This window comes from Diorhabda sublineata, chromosome 4, assembly GCF_026230105.1.
Source record: "Diorhabda sublineata isolate icDioSubl1.1 chromosome 4, icDioSubl1.1, whole genome shotgun sequence".
NCBI classification, from domain to species: domain Eukaryota; kingdom Metazoa; phylum Arthropoda; class Insecta; order Coleoptera; family Chrysomelidae; genus Diorhabda; species Diorhabda sublineata.
The window spans coordinates 26,691,812-26,717,957 of record NC_079477.1 but is presented as its reverse complement, the minus strand read 5'-3'; the positions used below and the strand labels follow the sequence as shown (position 1 = coordinate 26,717,957).

The 26,146-nt window shown below is 32.9% G+C and overlaps 1 protein-coding gene across 1 annotated transcript; it reads left to right on the top strand.

Annotated features, from left to right (window-relative positions):
• Positions 1–527: 527 nt before the first annotated feature.
• Positions 528–25,061, top strand: LOC130442608 (D-xylose transporter). The gene is made up of 8 exons (XM_056776884.1): positions 528–712; positions 13,027–13,305; positions 17,922–18,044; positions 18,360–18,580; positions 20,016–20,339; positions 21,585–21,797; positions 21,856–22,053; positions 24,593–25,061. Exons 2-8 carry the CDS (start codon positions 13,049–13,051, stop codon positions 24,772–24,774), a joined length of 1,518 nt encoding a protein of 505 aa, XP_056632862.1. The 5' UTR covers positions 528–712; positions 13,027–13,048; the 3' UTR covers positions 24,775–25,061.
• Positions 25,062–26,146: the final 1,085 nt, after the last annotated feature.

The following is a 26,146-nucleotide window of genomic DNA, read 5'->3' as shown; positions in this document are numbered from 1 at the left end:
TAAGTTATTGTTCGTTGCTATGGTAACGCAATATTTTGTTTATGCATGGAACTGGTCTAAGCTAACTAGATATCAATACATCCTCGTAGCTATAGTCACATTGGATTTTTAGAAAAAATAAGTGGAGGAATGACAGGATATAGACAAAAATGAACGCTACTTGTAAAACGTATAGGAAAAGAATTTTTATTTAAGCGTGCATTGCTGTACTTGTAGATTTTTCTCAATTAAACTCACTATTTTTCATGAAAACATATTTATTCAGTTATATATTTTAAACGTTTTATATGATACTGCGGCTCATCTAAAATTGAGCTATAAATAAGGCAACTTTTCAAAACTTCTTGTATATTTTATTGATTTGAGAAGATAATCATCTGCAGCTCATTGATCACACACTTACACCTCATTATATACATTTACAAAATGAAGCTTGAAATTCTTACCCAAAACGAATTGTTTAAATCTTGTAATTCAAAATGACCTTCTGCTATTCTCAATAGCAAGGACTTTTCTAGGCCTACTTCAGTAAGTGGGAGACTGAAAAATATTGTGAATGTAAGAAAAAGTTGAAGTCACAACCATCATTCGTTACTTTTCATACGGGTCATGCGGTGAAGTAGACTTCGGGGTGTGGAAGTGACTTTACCCTAGGGACCCTTAATATTTTTTGTGTTTAGTTGTATAACTTTCTGAAGGAAGTGTTTTTTAGGTAAGTAATTAGACTTAACCATGGTTGGTGGATTTTCATAGAATTTTATTGTTCTAAAATATAAGAAAAATCGACCTACCCCTTAAGAGTTAGTTATAAAACAATAATTTTCAACCCTATTTATTAAGAAGGAATCTAAGATTACATAAGACTTTTTACAGTATAACATTTTTGAAATTTTATTTTGAAACAAGTAGTATTTCTTATCGATCTAATTTTTATGAATTTTTGAAAAATAACTTGTTCTTGGAAAGTTTTTAGGGGTTGATTTCTATCACTGAATGTTCTCTTAAGCTGTGGTATATTATTAACATTAATTTGAATAGAGTTTTCCTCTTGTCATTTCCTTTTATCTTCTCCAGTTTCTTTCATTATTTATTGTCTTTTGCTATCTTATGCTTTTCGTTTTCTTTATTAGTTGCTTCAACCATTCTTTCTTTAAACTTCTCCCTACTTTTTAACCCTTTTGCCTAAAGCCAACGTGTGAATAATAATTTGGATAAAGTCTTCTTCTCATTTCTCTTCAGCTTTAGACGTTTCTTCTAATGTTTATTATCTTTTGATGCGTCATTTCCTCTTATGTTTTCTCTTTTTTGTTCTTAGTTGCTTTATGCATTACTTCCTTATATTTTATTGCCTGCTTTTCTCTATTGTCGATTCTAATTAAATCTTACAATATTTCCTTACCAAGTTGAATGTTCTTGTTCATCTTTTTCCATTCTATCCTTTATTCCGCACCAGTTTTTTTTCTATTAATTGTTTAATTATTTTTGTCTAACTTTCACTTGTAAGAGTCCATTTCGTCTCAAAATCTAATGGAGTACAATCAAATTTTGTTTAACTATTTCTAGCTTTTCCACAGTGATGAGATAGTCTCCAAGACAAGCCCGCGTTATTATTAGAATTATGACTTAAGATTTTCTGTGAGTTGTAAAATCGATTCTAAAATTTCAATGAGAGTTTTTGTACATTTTTTTGCGATTTTATTTTACTGGAAAAATTACAATCACTTTGTAACTGCAGCTGCCTAAAAAAACTTTAAATTTAAAAAATTTCCTGTGTCACTTTCAAGAAATCTCAAATTTTTCGTGTTAAGTGTTTAAAATTTTTGCTTTGTCATTATATACATATAAAATAAAAATTTATATTTTTTCTTCTCTGTATTTAAATATTTCTAATGCAGTCGCTCGACCTAGCAAATATTTTCTATCGAGAGTTACATAATAACTGTATTCTAAAGATGCTGTAATAGATCTTGAACTTGATTTGATGTATTCATCGTTAGATTATGAGACAACAATACTAAGTTCAAGCTACAAGTTCGATTTAATTAATTATGGAGACGGGTTTTGTATTTTTAATGACAATAATAGCAGAATCAAATAAAAATATTGTAGTAGGATAAGTAGTCCGATAAGTACTTGACGCCTACTGCGGAAATTCTAGCTGGATTACATCGACGGGTTTTAGAAAAATTGAAAAACAGCCACATCGATATTCGGTTCTTGTTTTTGAAAATGAAATTGCATAGATAAATCGAAGAGCGTTTGTATGTTATGCATGTTGACTCTTCGTCTGTTATAGCGACTGTATATATAAGTTGTATATACGACTTTCAATGTTAATTTTTGATGAGCCTCGTCCAAGTGTCCCGAAAACGGCTACCACGCTATTAAAGCGCAATCCGAAGAAGCTTAAGCGTCATTTCGTGATAGTCGATGATATATAATACACACCAGATACCAAGAAACAGTTTTACCAGTGGACTTTAGCCGTAGAACGTGTTCCGAAGAAAGTGAAGACTCTATAGAACGAAAAGGGGTTTTGAAAAGGTATAATGGTGTAATCTACATCGAGTATTTGTAGAAAAGCGAAACAGTCACAGGGTAATACTAAAAAGACTCCATCGAAGAAAATAGTATTCTTTCATCATGATAATGCAACATATCTCAGCTCCGACCTCGACTCGACTAAATTGGTCGAATTAGAATAAGAACTATTGCTTTATCATTCATATTCTTTAGATTTGGCGACTACTATTTGAGGAGATGATTGTTAACACGAAGGCCTGTTTTGCACACCTCGAGGAAATGTATTTTTCAGACAGGTTATCGAGAGGTATTACATAATCTAACTATAGAAAATCATCACCAATACACTGTAGAGTCCAAGCCCTTTATACTATTCAGGTTAATTTTTCTGAAGTGTTACGAAACTAGAGAAGTTAGAGCCGGCAACAATGTTCTTAAATACTTAAATTAACTCAAGTAGTAAGGTCTGGCTTTAGTAGACTGATATCAGGGAGTAAATAGAGGTACTTAAGATTTGTCTTCCAAATATGTCAATCTACTATGATTTTAAAGTCTATTTAAGGGTTGAAATGCGCATTTGTTGATAAAAGCCCTTCTGTAGCAACTATATTTAGTATAGAATTGGAAGCATGTAAGCTTGAATCACAAAAAAGTCTTTCTAATACAGGCAAATAATTAGATAAACTAATAAGAGGAAATCTTCTGAAACTCATATTCTAAGCGTGTAAAAAGGAAATGCTCATTTTCTTTACGATCGACTATTGTTATTTGAAAATAAAAAAATAAAGGAGACAAATAATTACTTTTAATTATAATATAATAGTCACGAGCATGATTTCAATAAATAGTTATATCAATGAACAGGATGTATGTAGATTGATTTGTGAATGAACCTTGAAACTGACAAATTTATAGCAAGAATATATAAAAAAGCGGATGGTAGGTGATACATTTTGTGGGTGGATTCCATTTTCATATATTTTCAACACTAGCTTTTACCCGCCGCTTCGCTCGCATTTAAGCCATTATAGTATTAGAAATCATTACAATAGAAATAAATCAATCAATACGATAACTATATTTTATCGCTTGGCTGGGATTATCAACTTTCAAAAATTAAACATATTTCTCTGTAACAAAAATAAATAATATTGAATGTTAACAATTTCAAAAGATATAAATGCAGAGTATTAATCTAAGACACGTCAACAAGCTACATATAGTTGACCATGAGCGACATCTGTCAATTTTCTTTCAAACTTCAATAGAGGTGAACAACAAAGCCAGATTACCAACAAATTTTGTTGTTCTATAAGCAATAGAAAGTGTTATTTGAAATTTTGAATTTGAAAACAATAAAAACTCGGTGAAAATTGTAGTAAATGTTCCATTCTCTTGGCCAATAAAGCTCTTGTGCCCCTTTTTGCTAGTTTCGTGTCGACATGCAAGTCTCTTCCTCCCGTATTCACATGAAGAAATACATTTTCATTATTTAACTACATCATTCAGATTAATTATCTCATGAGGCTGCGAAGTTAGATCTGACTTTGTAGACCATGATATATCTAGCCTTGTACAGTGAAAGCTGGTGAAAATCCGGGCATTCTTATCTCTTTATCAACTCCAAAATATATGCCTTGAAAGCAAGAGTTATACTTTCTTATTTTGCTTAAAAATTGCTTTGACTCATCTTTATTGTTTTAAAAATAACGTTCTTAAAGACTCTTCTGGTTCACCAAGTAATAGAAGTGAAACTTTACCGCTGGAACAGCAAATTCCAACAGTTTCATCTTTCCATTTGATAGCATCGCAATAGTAACATTTTTTATCCATTGATACAATGAAAATCAAAGGATAATTATGATATTCAATTGAAGGATCATATTGAAACTGGCGTTTCTATCGCTCTTTTAGCTGACTGCAGCGTATCTTGTTTTTCTGAACGAACTCGTGCCTGAGGAGGAGTTTCAGCTGCTCTCTAAACACTTTGTCGCTCTGCTTGCTGTTATCTTCTCAGCTCTGCATGAACAGAAGATTCTTCATTTCGTGCAATTTTGCTGAGCCGGCCCGCGACGAATAGATAGATCAGATTTCCGCTTTCAAGACATTTTTAAAGAAGAACAAAGCAAGAACTAGAACCAAAGAGTAAGATCTAAAACAAAGAATAGCATCTAACTACAAAATACATCTAACCTCAAAAATTCTAATAGTTTTATACTGCATACGAAATTACAGAAAAAAATAACAATTGGATTGGATATTGATGTGACCGTCGGTAATACAGAGCAACGGTATTAGAGTACTCAGGGTTGGAACTTCATTACTGGACTGCTAGATGGCGTTGAAACAGCTAGATTTTGAGATTTTTTGACAAATAATTTTTTTTCTTTCTTAAAAAATACCCCCAAGAATATGTGTACAAAGTTTCATGATGATTTGTTAAGTAGTTCTCGTAGCATTCACATTTACACTATATTAAGGATTTTCTACATAAACTGAAATTGGATTGAAGCTCCCCGTTTTATTTCACTATCTCGTGTTAGCAAAAGCAGAAGAAGTGAAGAACAGATAGAAGATATAATTCTGATATCGGGCTTTTTAACTGAAATTATCTTCTAAAATAAGTTAATATGAATCATGAGCTAAGTAGAAAATCTCCAAATCTAAGAGCCTAAATAACAATTGCTCAATATGATAAGACAAAATTGCGAAGTAGGAAATGAGTTAGAAATAGAAGGTGAGACTGTAGAGATTGTGTGAAGAGAATGGATAGTCAAAGGAAAACCTTCGGCACTACTGCAATCCTGAATAGAGCTCTGTAGATAGTACAAATCTGTGGTTCATGGTTGAGATGGTCTGCTTGAAATTGTGTACTTGTTTTCTAGATCCAAGCATATAGTACATCTATTGATACTATAGAAATAATAACATAGTTTTAGGATCTCATTACAATTTGTTCAAATTCTCTTTGATTGTAAGATGCGTAACCAAAAAAAGGAGGAAAGAATTAACGCTAAAATGAAATATCATCCAAATGACTATTCGGTAACTAGTCGCAAGTTTTTAGAATTGAACCAAAACTCAGTTTCTTCTGAATTAGAGCCAATACTTTAGCCCACTGACCTATTCTATAGCCTGGACTGTTTATCATTCTGGTAGCAACGACTTTGCAATATGAGTTACCCGCCTGGGGCCGCTTTAAGAAACTGAAATGTGAGTACCGTAACCTTTATCGATAAACGGCCTCGCACTTAAGAAGAAGGTGCTCGGATGCTTCCTTTGTTACCTTATAGAAACGATGACAGCTGTCGACAGTTTCTCCTATGTTTTCAGATGGAACTTCACTGAACAGTGTCTAGTCAGGATGAAAGTAACTCTTCTTAGCCCCTCTGCTTAATGAAATAATCTTATGAATTCAGTTAGTAAAATTTAAAAAATCGCATCGATTGTTGCAGACCTGTAATCTCCAAATTTCTGATTTCTTCCTGTTTTCGCATATTTCCAAATCCATGCCTTGATCACTTTTGAAAAAGCTATTAACAGTTATGGTACTATGAAGGAACCAGAACTTCCTTGACTTGTGGTTTAAAATATGAATAGTATGCAATACAGAATACAGAATTTGTGGATAAGCTCTCTGTATATATACTTAAAATGATATTTTGTGCATGACTTTGTATCTCTTTGCTCTGTCTCTAAAAAAAAGAAATATTGTTGGAGGTATTTTGTCCCATTTTACAAGATGTTAGCTCCACTCTTTCGAGGCACCTCAGCCTCAGTAGAGCTGTGATTCATAATATTGAATAATTGCCCCTCTTTTGGCAATACTCTCTGCATCCTTATTGCCTTGTGTACTCTGATGGCTTGGTAACCCCATTAGGGTTACTTTGTTTCTGTGCGCTGATTGGATGTGCACTCAATAGCCTTCAGGACCTTCAAGACCGCTTAGCTATCAGAGAGAATGTAAATTTATTCCTTAGCGGGGTTTCCACTTTAACTGCTTTTGAGCATATATGTGTATTGCTAGAAACTTTGATGGAATTATAGTAATTTTTTTAGTAGTATGAAGAACTCACATTTTGTTCCAAAAAATACCTAATCCAGCTTATCCTTGATTACCAAAGAGACTCATTTGAAGCTTAAGGAAAATCTCAATTGACCCATAATCGGCGGTAATTGATAACCACTTCGAATGGTATGTCAATGACCATCATGTTAATTATTTAGTCCAATACTTTGTCACTGTTTTTTAGTTTTATCGATTCTAGAATCCCATGTGGGCTTCGCTAAATGCCTTTTTTTTCCTAAAAAGTAAATCAATACAAGGGTTGATACTTAAGTTTTGAGGTAGACTAATAAAAACAAATATTTATATTGGATAAGGCTTTGTTTTGCATACTATTCACCATAAGGTACATTTTGCATGCGTTTAAAACAATTGTCGAAGCATTTTATGAATTCCGATTGAGGTTCCTCCAAAACTTGTGATTTGAAGGCATCAGCCGCTTCTTTAGGTGTTGGAAAACGTGGAATAATAAGAAATCATTGAGTACCAAACAAAGACTGTACGGCAAATCACTCATCAATTCAATGTTTTGACTGTTCGAAAACGTTTTTTTTAATTGCTGTGTGAGAGCTTGCATTGTAGCGGTGGAAAATGATTTACCTTCTAGCAAAATAATACTGATCTATTATTCAAAATTGTCTGTTCCTAGTTGCTCTAATGGAAAGCTGGAACATGTCCAGTTATCGGCTATTGTGTGAGAAAATATTGATGCTGTGCATAAACTGATATAGGAAGATCGTCTTGTCACATACCATAAGGCCCCTTTCACACCAAACGCATCCGAATCAATCAGAATCACTCCGAATCAAGTTGAATCTGATTGACCAAGATTCGGCTTCGAGCGCTCCGTTTAAATGTGAAGGGACTCTTTTCCCGCCTTCAGACCGGACGAATCTGGTTCAATCAGGTTTGATTCGAGGTCGCACTTGATTCAACCTGTCAGATTCCTCGTCCGGTCAGTCTTGAATCAACAACCATACGAGATGGACGTGGAGTTATTTATTTTAAATGTTAAAGAAAATAGTGCGATTTATGATGCCAGTGATAAAAATCACAGTAACAGAAATCTCATATCTTCTGTGTGGAGGAAAATTGGCGAAGAATTAAACATTTCTGTTTCCGCCGTTGCCTCCTACGAAACACTATTGCATTTAAAACAACTGCGTCCATGCTGATAGCTCAAAAGCAACTAAAAGAAGGAAAACAAAAAGAAGATGAAAGGATTTTTATAGCTTCAGGTTGATTCAGCTGGTGTGAAAGAGTGGAGATGACGAATCAGAATCAACTTGATTCGGATTCGTTTGGTGTGAAAGGGGCCTTATGGTATGTGACAAGACGATCTTCCTATATCAGTTTCGCACAGCATCAATGTTTTTTCACTCAATAGCCGATTTTGGAGACCTTCAGGAAATTAATCCTGTAGCGACGTGCGACCACGATTGAATTATGAAAACCAGCAAAACACGCTATCTCGAGAAAGTGCTTCATTACCAAAAGTCGGTTGATCGGCATGAATGTTTCAAGTATCTGTAAAAAAATCACATAGCACTCAACACGTTCTGCGCACTATCACCATTAAAAATCTCATAATTTTATTATGCCAATCTCAGATTTGACATGCTCACATCAATGCTGCTATATCTCTAAACTTAAGTAGCATCACTCGTACAACAAACCTGACCTTACTTATTTATAAAATAATATCCCTAATATACGTTTTTTTTTTTCAATTATATACAATTGTTGATAATATGATAATATGGTATTTAATTAACTGAAGTAACAATAACCTTCCTAATGACACAATTACATCATTATATGTGACATACGTATCAAAATACACGCATGCTAATCGAAACGAAATAATCATTACAATTATTTCATCCTATTATAATAAAATGCCATTTTCTTGTCCATCCGTTTACACAGAAAATGTTTTCTGGAAGTATCCAATTCGCCCTTCCCAGAATTTAATTCCTACCTGCAGGAGATAGTAGATAAAGTAGTGAATTTTTTCAATCGAATTTAATAATCATTCTTCATATCCGCCATTAACCATCTGTCGTCTCCAAGGTTCAGTCTTTCTTCAGGCCATGTTTTTTCAACTTTATGCGTAGAATATTTCTAAAAAAAATGTAATAAAAAATATATTTTATTCATATAATTTTAATTGTATCTTGTAATATGTATACGAATTGGTAAATTATCGAATTTAAGTATGTCACTTTCATTTATGCTTGACATATCAGGGTCATACTACAGATAATGGCTATTATTAAAATTCATTTAAATTATCTACAGGAAAAGCAGATAGATGGAAGACTGTCGAAATAACATATTTATTACAAGTTTGTTATTCTAAATAGAGAAATCCTTCTTTATTCCAGTTTTCAATTTTATTATTTTGCAGGTATTCCTTGATAAATCATATTTTTCTCAGTCCCTCCTGCATTATTCGTTCTTTACGTAGCTGTTCATTTTTTCATGTTTTTGCGTTAAAAAAAGTGCCTTGATATTCATTCAAGAAAATCCGTTTTGTATCTAATTAAAAGGAGTGTAGTATTATTATTAGTGATGGAGAGTAATAGTGAAGAAAGTTTAAACTGCACACTAGAAGATGTTGTTGAATCGGCAACTGCAGCGACTATGGGAAATCCAGGGATCAGTATTTGAAGGTATATAATTCTTTTATGAAGTGGCGTACTAAAAAAGGCATAAACAGCTTCACCGAAAGAGTGTTACTAGCTGACTTTGAAACCAAATCCAAAATGTGGAAGTCTTCAACACTTTGGTCGACTTATTCAAAACTGAAAGGCAGCCTAATGGTAAATATCGGCGTGGACATCAGTAAATACTTGAAACTCATTGCATATTTTCATACATTCATAAAAAATATAAAAATCAACGACCCACAAATGTAAAAATAGATCATTTCATTTTGTAGTATAGAAATGGAAAATGAAAAACCCAAGCTGTAGGTATTGATACCTTCTCAAATATTCCTCTGCTTATCGCGACATATTTGAATTTACCTAATCCAAAAAACTACACTAGTCATACATTTCGAAGATCTTCGGCGTCTCTAGGAAGCACGGTGGGTGGAAATCCAACACAGTTGCGGAGGCTTAAGTGGACGACTGAATAAAAAACAAAATGGAATCCGCAGTGAAATTTTTAACGGGAAGAACTAGCTCGACTTAAAACAACTTCTCCTCACTTCAAATTAATAATGCTTGCAATTGTACTTTTAATATTACAATCACAAAATAAATTGATAAAACCTTTGTCGAATTTTTCCTACGGACTTAGAAAAAATATGTATGAAACTCGTGAGTAAAGTAACTATTTTTCACTCGTAGGAATTGCCAAACTGTCCTAGTCCTATTATTTATTTCAGAGTTATCAGTTTGTACCGACAATGTTGTATTAGAAGCAGCCTTAATGGATTTATTTATTGGCTAGCCAGGTGTCCAGATCTTACTGATTTTTGCTTTCTTGGTTTTTTCTTGTTTCTTGGATTTTTTTGCCACGCTCGTGGTAATCCTGGAACAACGAAATTTCCACAGCTTAATGTAATAACCCTGCTTCATAAATACATTTTTTTTTCAGCAACGTGCGATCATAAATTCTCTCCCACTTCTGTGTTTTGTATGTGTTTTATACGAAATTGAGATATTGGGCGACTGCAACGTATGGTAGAGAATTAAGTATATGTTGATGAACTTCTTTGAGCCATGCACAAGTGTTCTTCTGGCATAATATATTTCAAGAGGACTGTGTAGAAGACAAAGTACGAGTATGTGTCCTTATCAACCAAGATAGTCGTTTAACGACTTTAGTTACACCAGACGTATTAAATAATAACCACGAAATCGGTTACTATTTAAGGCGCATTTAACTTGAGATGTGAAATCTCTGTGCAAAAATTGTTCTGAAAAACCTTGCAAAAAAGTAAAATCAACATCGAATGTCAATCGCAAAACTATCTGGAACGGATACAAACTAATCATAAGTTGCTTAATTGCAGAGACAACAAATGATCAATGATCAATAAAAAAAAGGTTGCATGAGCAAGCAGTAAATGCTTATATGCATCTCTAGCAGCCGCAGCAGATCGTTCCAATTGGATAAACCGTGAATAAAATATTCTATCGCGTAGTACTGGATAGACTTCGGAAAAGGGCTAATAGAGTGCGCACAATTAGTTGTTGTATCACAACAAGGCAACCACTACACTGCCCGTTGGGAGTGACGCAATTTTTCGCTGGATATGGAGGCCATTTTTTACATTTATTAAAGTGAATACTGCACATTTACACTTGATTTTAATAATATGAATACTAAGTACAAAGACCATTTAAAAATGATGTTTTGAACACAACAAAAACTAAAATTTGTATCTTTTGTGCAGAATTTGAGGATTCGTATGAAAAGATAATTTTACTTACTTTTAAAGTCATCCATTTTCGTTACAAAATGTTAAAGAGTCATGAAATATTAGAAAAAAGAATCGATATTCATTATTCACTTAATTAGGACGTTTTTTGTACGTATATTTGCATTGGGATAAAGCCTGTACCACACGATGCGTCCAATGCTTCCAACGTTGGATGCTGGTATGATATTGGACTCATCGTGGGGTCGTAGTGCATATGTCATTCGACGATTGTTTTGCTTCCCACTTTGGCCATAGAAAGTTGGTTTTAGAAGTTAGAACCAACACTTGTTGCACAATTACACACGCTTCTTGTCGTATTATGTGTGAATGGTGTATTGTATGAAAAACCAGTTCATTAATTTTTGCTAGATTTTCATTTCTTTGAGTAAATTTAGACAACGTTGGTATTTGAATAATGGTGCAACCGTTGGACGTATCGTGTAGTTGCAGCACTGTATCCAGCCTTCCTTCCAATGATCAGCACTAGGTTGGAACAGTAATTTTAACGCAAACGTTGGACGCATCTTGTGATACGGGTTAAGTTATACAAAAATTTATCCGCGTTATATATCTGATGTTTCAATGTGAGTTGATTGATAACGATATTAAATTTTAGAGCTCCGTTCGTACTACCTGTGTAATGTATCCGCTATAGCCACACCCGATTTACGCAAAACTTGAAATTATGTAACCTTGAGACTAAACTACTTTTATTATTTTATTATTGATCGTATTTTTCATGACAATGTACATATTTCCATTAATTATTCAATCAACATTACCATGAAATTTTGTGAATGTCACCATTCACCGAAAGTTGCGTACATAACGCAGAAAATCTATATTACTTATCTTATTTCTCGAAGAAATATACAATTATTTCATCCATATTCAAAATATAGAATCTATGGGGAACAATATGTTTCGAAGCCCCCTTCTGAAAAGTCTGTAGTTAATTATATTCTCAAGTTTCGTAACATGTTTTGTAGACATTACAAATTTCATTTATTTAATAAAAATCTACTGGTTATCGTCAGCAACACGCAATTGCTTTATGCTGTATCGATGAAACTAAATTAGGAATAAATACAAAAATTTAACAAACAGACCAACGTTTTGAATGCCCTCAACATCCCCAAAAAAGAAAATGATTTACTACAAGTAACCTCGATAAATGATCAAGAATGTATTTAGGACAAAATGGTCCCAAAAGGATGTTAAACATCCGAAAATCATGCTTAAGCTTTCTAATCCTAGAGTTTGGTGGTAAACCCTGTCAAAAAAACAATAATTTGAAACATATGACTTGAATAAGTAGTCAAAAAGCAATTTAAGACAAAAATGAACCCCAAAAAAGGAAATCTTACAAAATCATGCTTAAGCTCTCTAATCCTAGAATTTGGTGGTAAACCCTGTGAAAAAAAAACAATAATTTGAAACGTATGACTTCAATAAGTAGTCAAAAAGCATATTAAGGACAAAAATGAACCTCGAAAAAAGAGGAAATATTCCAAAAATCACGCTTAAGCTTTCTAATCCTAGAGTTTGGAGGAAATCCCTTTAAAAAAAGAAAATTATTTGAAACAGATCGATAAGTAGTCCAGAAAGAATTTAGGGCAAAAATGACCCCAAAAAGGTGGAAAACTATTAAAAATCATGCTTAAGCTCTCTAATCCTAGAGTTTGGTGGAAACTCCCGTCAAAATAGAGAATAATTTCTCATGAATGACCTCGATAAATAGTCAAGAAGAATCGTCAAGAATGACCCCAAAAAGATGTAAAAAAGTAAATAATTTGAAACGAATGATCTCAATATATAGCTAATCTAGGACAAAAATGACCCCAAAGAAAATAATAAAATTTCAAAAACTATTTTTAAGCTTTCTAATACTAGAATTTGTTGGCAAACCCTGTCATGCGGGAAATCTCCGAAAATCATGTTTAAACTTTCTGATCATTAACTTTTAATTTGAAAAAACCAATCGATATTTTTGTTACAGATATTAAGCACACCCTTTAAAAATGTTGGAATTATCTAAAAAACTAACCTCTTTTTACCCCACCTACGTTTTGGCGATTGTATCTATTGGATATATATGTGGGGAATTGGGTCACTATCTAATAGGTGTTACAAGTAAAGCTATAGCTCAAGATTTACATTTTGGTGACATCGCATGTCAACTTAATTTGACAGATGTATATCTTAGCGAACTGCCCGTACAATGTTCCAGTGCCAACGACTCGGACACTTGTGCTTCGCTGACGTTAAATGGAACAAGGTAAGACTATTGAAAAATGGAATATAACCTCAAATACCTTTACTTCACGACATTATTCTTCCGTTTTCAGTTAGCTACTTAAAATTGTATATTATTAGCTGCTTTCCAATTACATCAAAACTCAGATTAACTCAGTTCAATACACGTTCCTTTTCAGTCTCACAAGGGAGACCTAACTGAGTTTTTACCAGCAATCTGCACAAGCTTGAGATCGTGTGCTTTAGTGAGGTTGAGGACATCACATTGTGAGATCTCGTCATCAAAATAAGCAAGAAAGTACACAATAATAAATGATTGCAAACAGTCATTGACGTAAATAGAATGTTCAAAATAATATTATTTCAGTTATGTCGTTTCTTTTACTGCGAGTAAAAAACGGTTGGATCACCAATATTAACTTAATTGCGCGTTCCTTTCATTTACTGAGCAGTGACGTCATTATCTGAGTATAAGATACTCATATAATTGAGTGACTTAGTTCATGTGAAAGCAAATGGAAAGCAGCTAATGATTACACAAATCAGTTGTATCAAATGATACCGTTTACTACCATGTGGTTAATAAAAATGTTTAAACTAGCACATAGTCCATGTATACTTTGAACTCTGCGGATCCCGTTCGTTCTTCCCAAAACATTGAGTAGAAATCACGAAGTCTTACGCTTCAGGTATTGATACAGTTGAAAACGCTGAATTGGGTTTTTTGGTACACCAATCCGAGAATTGATTCAGGAGATATTTTGTCCTTAAGCCGCCGCTGGATTCTAACCGATATCGTTACGGTTATCAATTTTCTGATAAGCTGTACAGTTATTGAAACGACCAACATAAACATAAATAGCCGTACCCGTATGACATATCACAGTTACCCAATATTAAATTACAGACGTATTTTTTTCAGAGTAGGTCATGGTGTACACAATGAGATATCAACATAAATTTGTCAAAATAGCACAATTAAATGATATGAAAAAAAAAACAAAAATTAATTAAATTTAATTAATCGTTATAGTAGTTCGTCTACAAAGACGAAAAAATCTCTTATTTAGTCCGTTCAAGCAGATTTCTTCAAACAAAACTATCGATAATTCGATTGTTCTCGATTATTCGAATTAAATGAATGAACAAATTCTATTTTTTAGCTATTAATTTATTGATAACGCATTGCAAATTACTGATTCTTTAGAAAATTTTTGTTTTAAAAACCTTTCAGTTTTTATTGAGTAAGTAGTAAATAGCTAAGTAAATCTACCCAGGATCGTTTAGTAAAGCATTGACGACATTTCACTTACAAATCTAGGTACATTTAATATTAACGAACTACACAGTTAAATTTGAAAGCGAAATAACGCTACATAAGTTATAACAAAAAAACGAATAGCAGATTTTCAAGGATTCACTCACCAATAGTCAATATAGGCAAGTTTGTCTATCGAAGAAAAATAGTAAATCAAAACATATTCACGCATAATACACGTGATCAGGGTTTAAAACAACAAAGCCGGGCGTGTAACAAGCCGCACTCCGCTTTTAAGAATTAATTTGCACTTTCATATAGCAGATTAATACTATAAATTATGAAAATTTATGAAATTATCAGTCTTTTTTATTTTTCTACAATAAAATTTATAATTATAAAAATTATCTTATTTAGCTTTTAATTAAATGACATTTTAGAGGACTCAAAATGTGGCTTTAGAATAATCTCAAATAACTTGATATTTAGATTTAGACAATAGACAATTGAGTGAGAAATTACTAAAAGAAGATGAGTAAATTCATTGATGTTTTATAGTTTTGGAGATAGTCTTTAATCAAATAAAAAGAGAAGATATAGTGCTAGAAGTCCATCAAAATCAACTTCTTGGATTTGATTACACACATACATAAACAGATGGTTGACACGTAAATAAACACTTGTAAAATAGTTTTTTTGGTACATTATATACCTGGTTGTTTTAACCTGGTGGAAAGTTTATCCAAGAATGCTTGCCTTAAGGATTGTATGGAAGAGTCCACCTAAACTTTATGCTTAGTATGCCCAGCCTTTACCCATGTTTCATCCAGGTAGTAAATTTTTCTAGTTTGTTCACGAAGTTTCTTAATTTCTCGCCTTCACACAATTATTTCTAATTTTTCTAATAATAAACTGTTTTTTTTTCTCAAGTTTTGTACTGAAATCCTATTTCTTCTAATAAATTATGAAATGTTGTTCTTTTAAAATTTGCCAAGTCCTTATCTTCGTTAACTCTCAGAACTTTATACTCTGTAGGTAACTCATTTTATATTGGATAGACACTTTAAGAATGAAATATTTGCCTTTTTGGAAATGACATCATTTGATTCATTTTTTTACACTAGCGTTAAAATGATTATTTCTAGTTCTCTTCTTAGGCGGAGTATAGCTAATGTCAACAACTTGTCCGTGTCAGACAAGTTTAAGAAAATTGCACAACAGAAAAATATAAACATTCTCAGTGCGGAACGATAATTCGATACCGTACCTGTATTATACCTGATCTACCGGATTCAGCAGCGATCCAGTGCTCGTCCCTCCCATGCAGCTTTTTATTTTTTGGTTTACTATTTTTCTTCGATAAATAGAATTTAGATTCATTTACACGATAGTTCAATGTATTCGGTGCTTCTTAACATTAGTTGGTTTCAAAACTCTGCAGAAACTTTATATGAGCTCGTACTAGTCAGTACTTTTCATATGTCTTACAAGACTCAGTATCTGATGCTGGTAAGTAAAATATTCTCGCTCGAGTTTTTGTTTTTTCAGCCTTAAATTACGTTCGTAATTTACTGATGATGGCATGCTCTAATTTTGATTGTAATTTGTGGTTTTTACCATTTATAAATGCTCTGGAAAACTTATCTGAGATGTATTTTTGCTTTTCGATTTTTCGATTTTACGCGGAGTGGTTATTAAGTAACGAGACTAGCGCTGCTATAGAAAAAGTACGCATGCATTATAATTTATTGAAACAAGTTTATGACAATGAATGTTAATCGTATACACGTATTTTTGAGCGTATTCAAGATGTTCGACCGTTAGCTAAGTATTCGTGATATTGCCGAATCTATAGGAATTGACAAAGAATGTGTGCGGCAAATTTTACATGATGATTTTATCATAAAATCATTTAAACAACAAGAAACCCCGTAAAAATATTTGTATTGACACTTTGAATGAAATTAGAATAGGTATTAACTTGTGACGAATCAAATTTACATCAAAAGGAAAAAAATTGAGTCTGTTGCAGCTGTGTCCTAAAGGAACTGACAGGAAAAGACTCCCTATACTGTTTTGAACAATATAATATGTATTCGCATGGAGCGATGTAGGGATAGAGGAGAGTAAGTTGATAATACATAATATCAAAATAAAATTTTTGTATCACCTGTCTTGTTATTTAGTAGCCACACCTCGTATACTGAACTTTGGTATCTGAAGGATAAATAAATAAGTAAAGCTTCTGGAGATTAAACAAAATTTTTCTTTCCTTATTTGAGAAAACTTTTGTTTAGTAACAGTAAGGTAACAAACAACAAGCATGTATCAGAACCATCTTTGGAAGCAAAGAGGACAATTTTCTTTTTAGGATACAAAAATTTTAATACTGGGGGATTGGTGAGTAAATTTTTCTAGTCGACATAGAGGTGAGCTATGAATATGATTCCAATACCCCTTAAACTTTCGAAAAACAAGAAGTTCCACAAATTAGACTGTCATAATAACTCGATCTTAACACATCTGCATACATATGCTTTCGATGACGGTAACTTCAAAAGGTTTCCACACGACCAGGTTTAGGTTTCAACACGTCTTTGTTTTTTCTCTGTATCGGATTAGGTATCTACAGTAAAAATATTCAGTCTAGTATTTATACCTATCCAGTTACTCGTAAAATTTGACTAAACTAGAAAAAAAGGTGTACATACCTCGGACACAATTATAGAAATTTAATATTTAGATACTTCACATAAATACATCAAACTTTGACAGCTGTTACTGGTAGAATCTCAATATTACTGTTCTTTACAGAATTCTTTACAGAAATTTATGTTCTGCTTGCAAACCTTTGCTCCGATTACATTTATGAGGTTCTCCAAATCAGTGCGAGTCATTTCCATAAAGTCTCCAAAGTAAACTGAGAAAGTAGTTTTCTCTGTTAGTCAATAACAACCTCACTCAAGTATCTGTTAATTTATTTCACAAATTATGCAGAAGAGATGGTAAAGGAGTCATCTTGGTTCAACTCCGAAATGAATGTAGAGCTTTTTGTCGATAAAACAAAATACCGGCTACGCGATGATGGATCAGTTTGTTATATGACCTCTTCATGTAGTTCTGGTCCATCTTATCATTTAAAACAATTATTATTGAAGCATCGGGTATTCTAATTATATTTAAGATGATTTCATATGGGGTAGTAAGGCTTGGATTGATTTTGTTCGGTCATTGGAGATGAACGTTTCATAACATTATTTATTTCGAAACGTTGGCTATCATATACCAAAAGTTATCATATACCAAAAAGTTTGTTGTTTTCTTTTTAAAGAAAAAATAAATGAAAAAAAATGAAGAGTATTCCGATTTTTTTATTACAGATACTGCGAATGGACTTACAACGGATTGGGTTTAGATTACCAAATTTTAGCTGGACCCAGTTTTATAGCCGTTTTCACTATAGTTGGGGTTATTATGGGTTATTTAGCTGATAAATTCAACAGGTATGTTTAGTGTATGATGAATTGAAAATTTGTAATAATGGATTTGTACATTTTGGTTCATTTTTCAGTTTCGTCATACCTTAAATTTCTAATCGAATGTGGTACATAAATTCAATACAAATCCAAATGAATCTGATCATTTTTCAAGAAAACAAGTATTTGAACTATCGAATTCATTCCGACTTGTATACTGACCATAAGGTGTCACACTAAATTTTTGTTGTTTTGATATTCTCATCTCTATTTACTAAGAAAACTTTTTTGTTAATTGGTTCAATTGAAGAATTTTACTACTCTATATTTTATAAATTTTAGAGTGAGAATGTTAGCGATTTGCACTGTGGTTTTTGGCGTTGCTATAATTTTGAGTGGCGCTGTTAATGAATTCTGGCAATTGGTACTTTTACGTATGGTAATGGCAGCTGGGGAATCTGGATGCAATCCTCTGGCAACAGGAATACTTTCAGATATTTTTCCAGAGGATAAAAGAGCTCTGGTCATGTCAGTTTTTAATTGGGGAATATACGGAGGATACGGTAAGATTCAATATATTTTACATGGATTTTTTTAAACCAATACAAAAGTGTTATATTTAGGATGGCGTCTTGGCGTATTCTACTTCTATCGAGAGTGTTTGTGAAAGTAGAACAAATTAAACACAAACATTATAAAAAACGGCAGTTTCAGTAGTTCATACTATTTCTGTTCACATATATGAAATAAATTCAGATATTTCATTTATTTACCTAATGCAAATAAAAAAAAACTATTGAAATATTAAATGTGGATCTCAGAAGTTATTATATCTAGAAATAATATATTTATGTTTATATTGTAAATTTAAATGTACTTGTATTATTATTATCATTGTTAACATCTTCAACTGCAGCGTTTAACTGGAGAATTTTATTTGCAATATCTTGATTAATTTCTCAATATAATCTTCAGATGGGTTTCTGCATCTTCCGTGGCACTTTAAACAAATCAAATCAACTTTTGGATAAACTATTATGTAGCTAAAGTTCTTCTTAAGTAATACCCTCTAGATTGACTCACTGACCATTTGGTTTTGTCGATGTTTTGTTTGTTATTTATTGATTCATCAATCAAACCTTTAGCTCGGTTTTGCTTAAACCAGTTATGAAGCTGAAGTTCTTCTTAAGTAATACCCTGTAAATTGGCTCAATGACCATTTGGTTTGGTCAATGTTCTGTTTGCTATTTATCGATTCATCAATCAAATCTTTATCTCGATTTCTGTATCTTCCATGACACTTTAAACAGTTCAAATCAACTATTGCATCAACCATTATCTAGCTGAAGTTCTTTATAAGTAATATCCTGTAGATTCACTCACTGACCATTTAGTTTTGTCATTGTTTTCTTTGTCATTTATTGATTCATGAATAAAACCCTTTATCTTGGTTTCTACATCTTCCGTGGCACTTTAAACAGCTCAAATCAACTATTTCATCAACCATTATCTAGCTGAAGTTCTTCATAAGTAATGCCCTGTACATTCACTCACTGACCATTTGGTTTTGCCAATGTTCTGTTTGTTATCTATTGATTCATCAAAAACACCTTTATCTCGGTTTTTGCATATTTCGTGGCACTTGTACCAACCAGTTATGTAGCTGAAGTACTTTTGTTGATTGCAACAACATGTATTTGGTTTTTTCAATGTTTTAATAGTTATTCATTCACACATCAATACAACTTTTAGCTGGATTTGGCACTTTAAATAGGCCCAATCAGCTTTTGTATCAATCAGTTATATAGCTGATTTTTTTTAAGTAATTCCCTATAGATTGCCACACTGACCATTTAATTTGTATAATATTTTGTTTTATATTGATTGATCCCTCAGTAAAACTTGGAATTGCTTTTTTATCGACCAATTATGTAGATGAAGTTCTGAGTAATGCTGAGGGTCAGAATATGAGTTATAATAAAATATTTTTATAACTAGGTATTGCTTTTCCTGTCGGTCGTTACGTTCCTCCGATGAACACTTGGGGTCTAGGTTGGAGAATAACTTACTACGGTGCCGGGATCGTAGCTTTAATTCTTGCTGCTCTCGTTTGGTTCACTCTGAAGGAACCGAAACGTACTGTTATCGGAGAAGATAATTCTCAAGACGAAGACGCGAAAAAAATAACAATTTGGCACATTATAATAGATCCCAAAATAATTCTGTTGTGTTTGGCCGCTTCCATTAGACATTGTGGTGGAATGTGCGTGGCTTACAATTGCGATTTGTATTATCAAACTTACTTTCCAGACTACGATTTGGGTAAGTTCATTTTTTGTATTTACAATAACCTTTGATTTGAATGTTTGTTTTATTCATTATATTAAGACATTTGATAAAGTAAAACAAAAACGATTAATTGAAGTCCTGGAACGAACCTTGGTTCAAGGGATACACAAATAATAATCGAACTACCTGCTTCTGTTAGCATTCAGTCAAAACTGACAACTCCAGTCGAAGGAGTAAGATAGGAGTGTGCTCTTTCTTCACTTCTTTTCAACGTCTACTCAGATCAAATATATGATTGTCACCAAATCGAAAGCGCCCAAGGAACAACTGTATGTGAAATGCGAAAGACAAGAAAGAATATGACAACATGGGTACAAGGGTTTACTGCTCTGTGGATTATTGTTCAGAGATGAGATTTCCAATTCAGAAATTCCTTGCATCGTTTATAAGGATTCAGAAACTTCTCTGTAGCTGCGACCTGAGCTTGAATCTGAGACTATGGATGCTCAAGTGCTATGTTATTCTCAGTCTTCATATAAAGTGTAGAAGCTTAAACCCTCAAAGCATATTATGAAAGAAAATTAGAGCTTTTCGAGATGTGGGCCTACCGTACGATGTAGCGAATATTATGGACAAGTTGATAATCTTAGAAGAATAAGGAAGACGTAGAGAGAGAGGGAGTGGAAAAAAATTATCAGTATTTTGTCCACATCCAGAGAGGTCCAAAATATGAAATTGTACACCTCGTAAATTAGGTATAAATTGAAGCAAAAATATTGGAAAAAGAAGAATATCTCGGTTTAGCAGCCTGCGAAAATGGTTTAACGTCACATCATCTGACCTATTGACAACCGTATTTCCAAAATCAAAATAACTATGATGATAGTCAAATGGAGATTATGGATAAAGAAGAAGAAAAAACTCAACTGTGCGAGTCGATTACGTGGCGTAACTAGAAGTCAATCAAGGGCCTGTTACCATCATCATTTAAATAAGGGTTCAGTTCGTTATCACTCTTTATGAAGTGGCGGTTAATAGGAACATGAAGAAGTGAGTTTTTGGACTAGAAAATTGGTGTACTTATTAAATACTCTTGAAACTGTAATCGATCTTTTGCAACATTTAAAATAACACCACCGAAATCCAGTAATCAAATCTGCTGTTTCGTGGATATTTATCTTCTCTATGAGAACTGCAGCGTATGTGCACTAGCTGCCGATAAGCGATACGATAAGCTCTTAAGTAACCCATAATAAAATGTGAATATATTTTTTGTAGGTTGGTGGTTGTTTGCTGTAACTATAGTTATTGGTTCAATTGGAGTAGTTGCGGGAGGAGTTATTTCAGATAAATTTGTGGCTAAAATGGGTATTAGATCTAGATGTGTTATTTTAGCTGTTAGCCAGATAGCAGCGACACCTTTCGCATTTGGAAGTGTTTATTGTTCTCCCGTAGGAGCTATGATCACCTTGGGAATCTCCTATTTCTTCGGTAAATTATTTATATACTCCCCAAACAAGTTTATTAATTTTTTGTTATTCGGTTTTAGCTGAAATGTGGTTCGGGATTCTTTTCGCTATGGTAGTGGAAATCGTACCGTTGCATGTCAGGTCTACAACAGTGGGAGTATTTTTGTTTGTGATGAACAACATTGGAGGAAATTTACCGATTGTTGTCGAACCAGTTTCGAAACAAATAGGATACAGAGAGAGCTTGTATATATTCTATGTAGGAGCTTATGCTTTTAGTAAGTATTATATAAATATATAATTGGAATATTTATTATGTATCTCTTTTGAAATAAAAAAATATATTATATAAAAGCTTAAATGCAGTTACGACGATGGTCCCAGAAGTATCTACCCCAACAAAGAAATAAATTTTGGAAGAAAATATATCTATTCTCCAACGTAATCTCCTTTTATTTTTCACTATGTTAATTGAAGAAATCACGGATGTTTAAGCTGGTGCATTGTCTTGATGGAACAATATTTTCTTCTTAGCCAAATGCGATCGTTTTTGCTTAATTTCTTCAATCAAACGTTGCATAATACTCGCGGTTGATAGTTTGTGAAACATTGCCAAACACTCGATGGAAATATCTTCACAATCTGTTTTTGTTCTATTGTGAGCAAACGCGGCACCCATTTCGGGCACAGTTTTCTTATGTCCAAATTTTCAGTTAATATGCGATGTACCGCAATTTTGGAAATGTCTATTTTTGAAGTCGTCATCTCATTTGGTCGACCCCTTCGATGCTGGTCTTCGCAGGTCGTAGGGCCTCGTTTAAAATCTGCTACCCAACATCTTACTGTTGATAACGAAGGAATAGTCTCACCCAGAGTAGAATGTAGCTCTACTTTTATATTGGTTGGGCTAAAGCCTTTCAAACAAAAGTATTGTACCACATAACGATAACCAATTGTTTCCATGTTTACAAATTCACTGAAAACGTTCACTATTAATGGCTGCCGAACAAATACTGAACAACGTGGCATCCTCAAACTTGAAACATGTTGTATAGATTGTGTAGATTATGCTAAGTACTTCTGGCACCATCCTCGTATAACTATTTTTTTTTACATCATCCATCACGTATCAATCAAGTGCCTGTCGGACGGGTTCCATATGGTAGCAGTGATCCGAAATTAGAGTTCTTACTCTTACTTGTATTTCTTCTCCTTCGATGGATTTCTTGTCTACGACAATTGAAAATCATGGTCAATTTTATCAGGTCTTTGCAGCTGGTCTTCTAGTGTGTAGGCTGGTCATCAAAGTCTCTCTTATCAAGAGCACTGTAGGGGAGCTTGCACGGCAGTGCTTGATGAAGAACGTCACGATTACAAACTTTTCACACAGATATTGCACACTTATTGCATTATGAGTATTTTCATTGGTTACCTTTTGTTAAAAGCCCGAACATACAAAAACTAACGTTTAGGAGAACTATTGGCATGTCTATAACGGTATTATGATAAGGGCGACTTCTTCGACTAAACAGCATCAACGGCATAGTATGGTGTTAGGAAACATGAAGGATATTCTACTCATGTGGTTGAACAACAAACGATAGCCGGGATTGTGAAACACTGAAGAAATTGCTATTAAAAAAATTCCTGCTCAGCTGTTTTGACGGAATCCACTCCACACACACCCAACGATTTTCAGGTCTTCTGCACCTCAAGAAATTATTCTCTTACGGTGAAACAACGACAACAACGAAAACTTGAAGACGTCTGTCACAGGCAGCGGAGTTTTACTAAAGTATCCTGAGTATCGACCATTGTCTGAATGTGGTGATGGCTAAAACATTGCTGTACTTGTTGAAGATAAATATTTTTCTGAAGGTGTAGGCTTCTTTTCTGGGAAACTTACTTTCTGACGAAATTGATTCAGTTTTTGTTATTTCCACCGAATCATTAACTTCGGTTAATGAATTTTTTATAAAAAAATTGTTTCTTGACTTTTTGCTTTACTGTATGTCAAAAGAGCTGGTAAAATTTGGTTAATAAACTTCTCTCCATATTGTACATCAGTAAAGTACCAATTGTTTCATCCCAAGTCGCTTCAGGTCTTCCTTTTTTTTATTTTTGCCTACATTTGCGCATCATACGCTCTCCACTGGTCTTGAATCTTCCATTTTTTGTAAATGACCCGCACCGACTCTTCTGTCTTTGCTCAAGGAACTCAATGGGTGGACATATTTGGCCATTTGTTATCCTTTGCTCCAATACCTATCACACACGATATTTCATCCCAGTAGCTTGCAATGTAATTTTTTATCTATTTGTTCTGTAAGTCAATATTGGTCTATAAATTGCTTTATAAACATTACGACTTAGATTCGAACTTTTCTCAATCTGTTTAGATTGAGAGTATTGCTAAAATAGACAGTCGGTTATGTACTTCATATTGTTTCATAAGTATTTCTTAATAAATTTTACCTGGCGTGCACTCCACTGGCGACATTTCTCGATATTGCAACATGTCTTTAAAGGACGTCAAGCATATCATTCGAGAGATCGACTAGCGAGTGAAAATTTATAACCATACTACTAATTAATAATAAGTCTAATTATTTTTATCATATATCTCGTAGTATTATTATTAATATCCGAGTATATTAATTGTATAAGGACTTTTATATTATCTCATACTTGTTGTCAAGTAAATCCCTTTTTCCAATACCAATTTTTTTATAATAAAAAAACAGAATAATATAATAAAATGTTAGTTCTGATGCTATGTAAGTTATACTTCTTTTAACACTTGATACGATTGTTTAGGTTCTTTATTGTTCCTGTTTACGACGTTCCTCATGGAAGGACCGAAAAAACCACAAGATCCTCCAAAGAATTTGACCGGTCATGATAATGTTGTTTTCACAGGGGACGAAATCCATTTACCAACGATTACATCTTTAGTGAAAAACACCAAAAATATGGAGAACGAAAATCATCGGTTATAGAAATTTGTAGTACAAATGAATAGTAACATTTTACGATATCATTCATATTTTTCGTGTTAATAACACGCTTTACTAGAATGGAATTACGATGTGTTATTTCCGCTATAATGACTATAAAAATAATTAAACAAAAATAGAATGTATGAATGAATTTTTGTTATGAAAAATGATCGTAAAATGTTAATGTATATTTTTTGTATATAAATTTTATTTTTATTACGTTATACTGTGATCCAAGATATTTCTTAATACTGTAGACAGTAACAAATTAAATTTTACGATAAATATTTGTCTTATTTAAATACATTAGCGAAATGGGCATAATTCAGAGTTATTTTAGGATTAGGAAAATTTCAATTATTTTTAGTTTTTAATTTGATTTCTACGATTTCTGATTTTGACTAGCTACGTCTAACTAATATAAAAAAACAAACGTCTAATTAATGGAAAAATTACATCACCGTATCAATAATGGAAAAGAATGAACAATTATTAATATGGAGAAGGACAAACTAAATAAACGTCTTATTTTATAGAGGAAGATAAACAAAGCTATTATCAATGAAAAAACAAACGTCCAATGATGATGAAAATAAACAGCCCTTCCATTAAAGAAAGAAAAAATCTAATAAACTTGTAACCAATAGAGACAATGCGTTAACGTATATCTAATGGAAGAAGATAAACAGCCATCTTACAAGGAGAGAACATTAATGGAAAATGATAAACAAACGTCTAACGTAGAGATATAAATTGAACGAGAAAACCAACAAACTTTTATTAATAAAAAGAAATTAACAAACCATCTAGTAAAGGAAGACAACAGACAAAAGTATCTCATTAGTCGAAAAAAACAAACGAACTTGTAATGGAAAACATGAACGAACGTGGCACTACACAAACAATAAATTCTTTTTTAATAAAAAAAACACTTTTATTAGAAATCCAACAAAGGTCTAATTAGGATAGAAAAAATTAGACAAAGATAGAGAAGTAAAAAAAACGTTTAATTCATGGAGACAATGCGTTAACGTTTTATTAATGAAATGAGTTCAAAAAACGTCTAGCTTGGAAAAAATAGAATAAACGTTTAGCAAAAAAACAAACGTCTCGTTGATAGAGGAAAATAAAGAAATCATTTATGAATGGAAGAAAATGAACGAACTTCGTATTATTGGAAAGATAAATATATGTCTCATAAAAGATAAAAAATGATACAAAGTTAATATTATAGATAGAGAGAGAGAGAGAGTAATGTAAGTGGAATTTTATGGTAGGAAGACAAAGAAAGATCGTTTGTTTACCATACTCTATCTCCTTTCCCGTTCCGAGAATAGTCATGACTGTCAACGTCATGGCAATCTAATAAGAG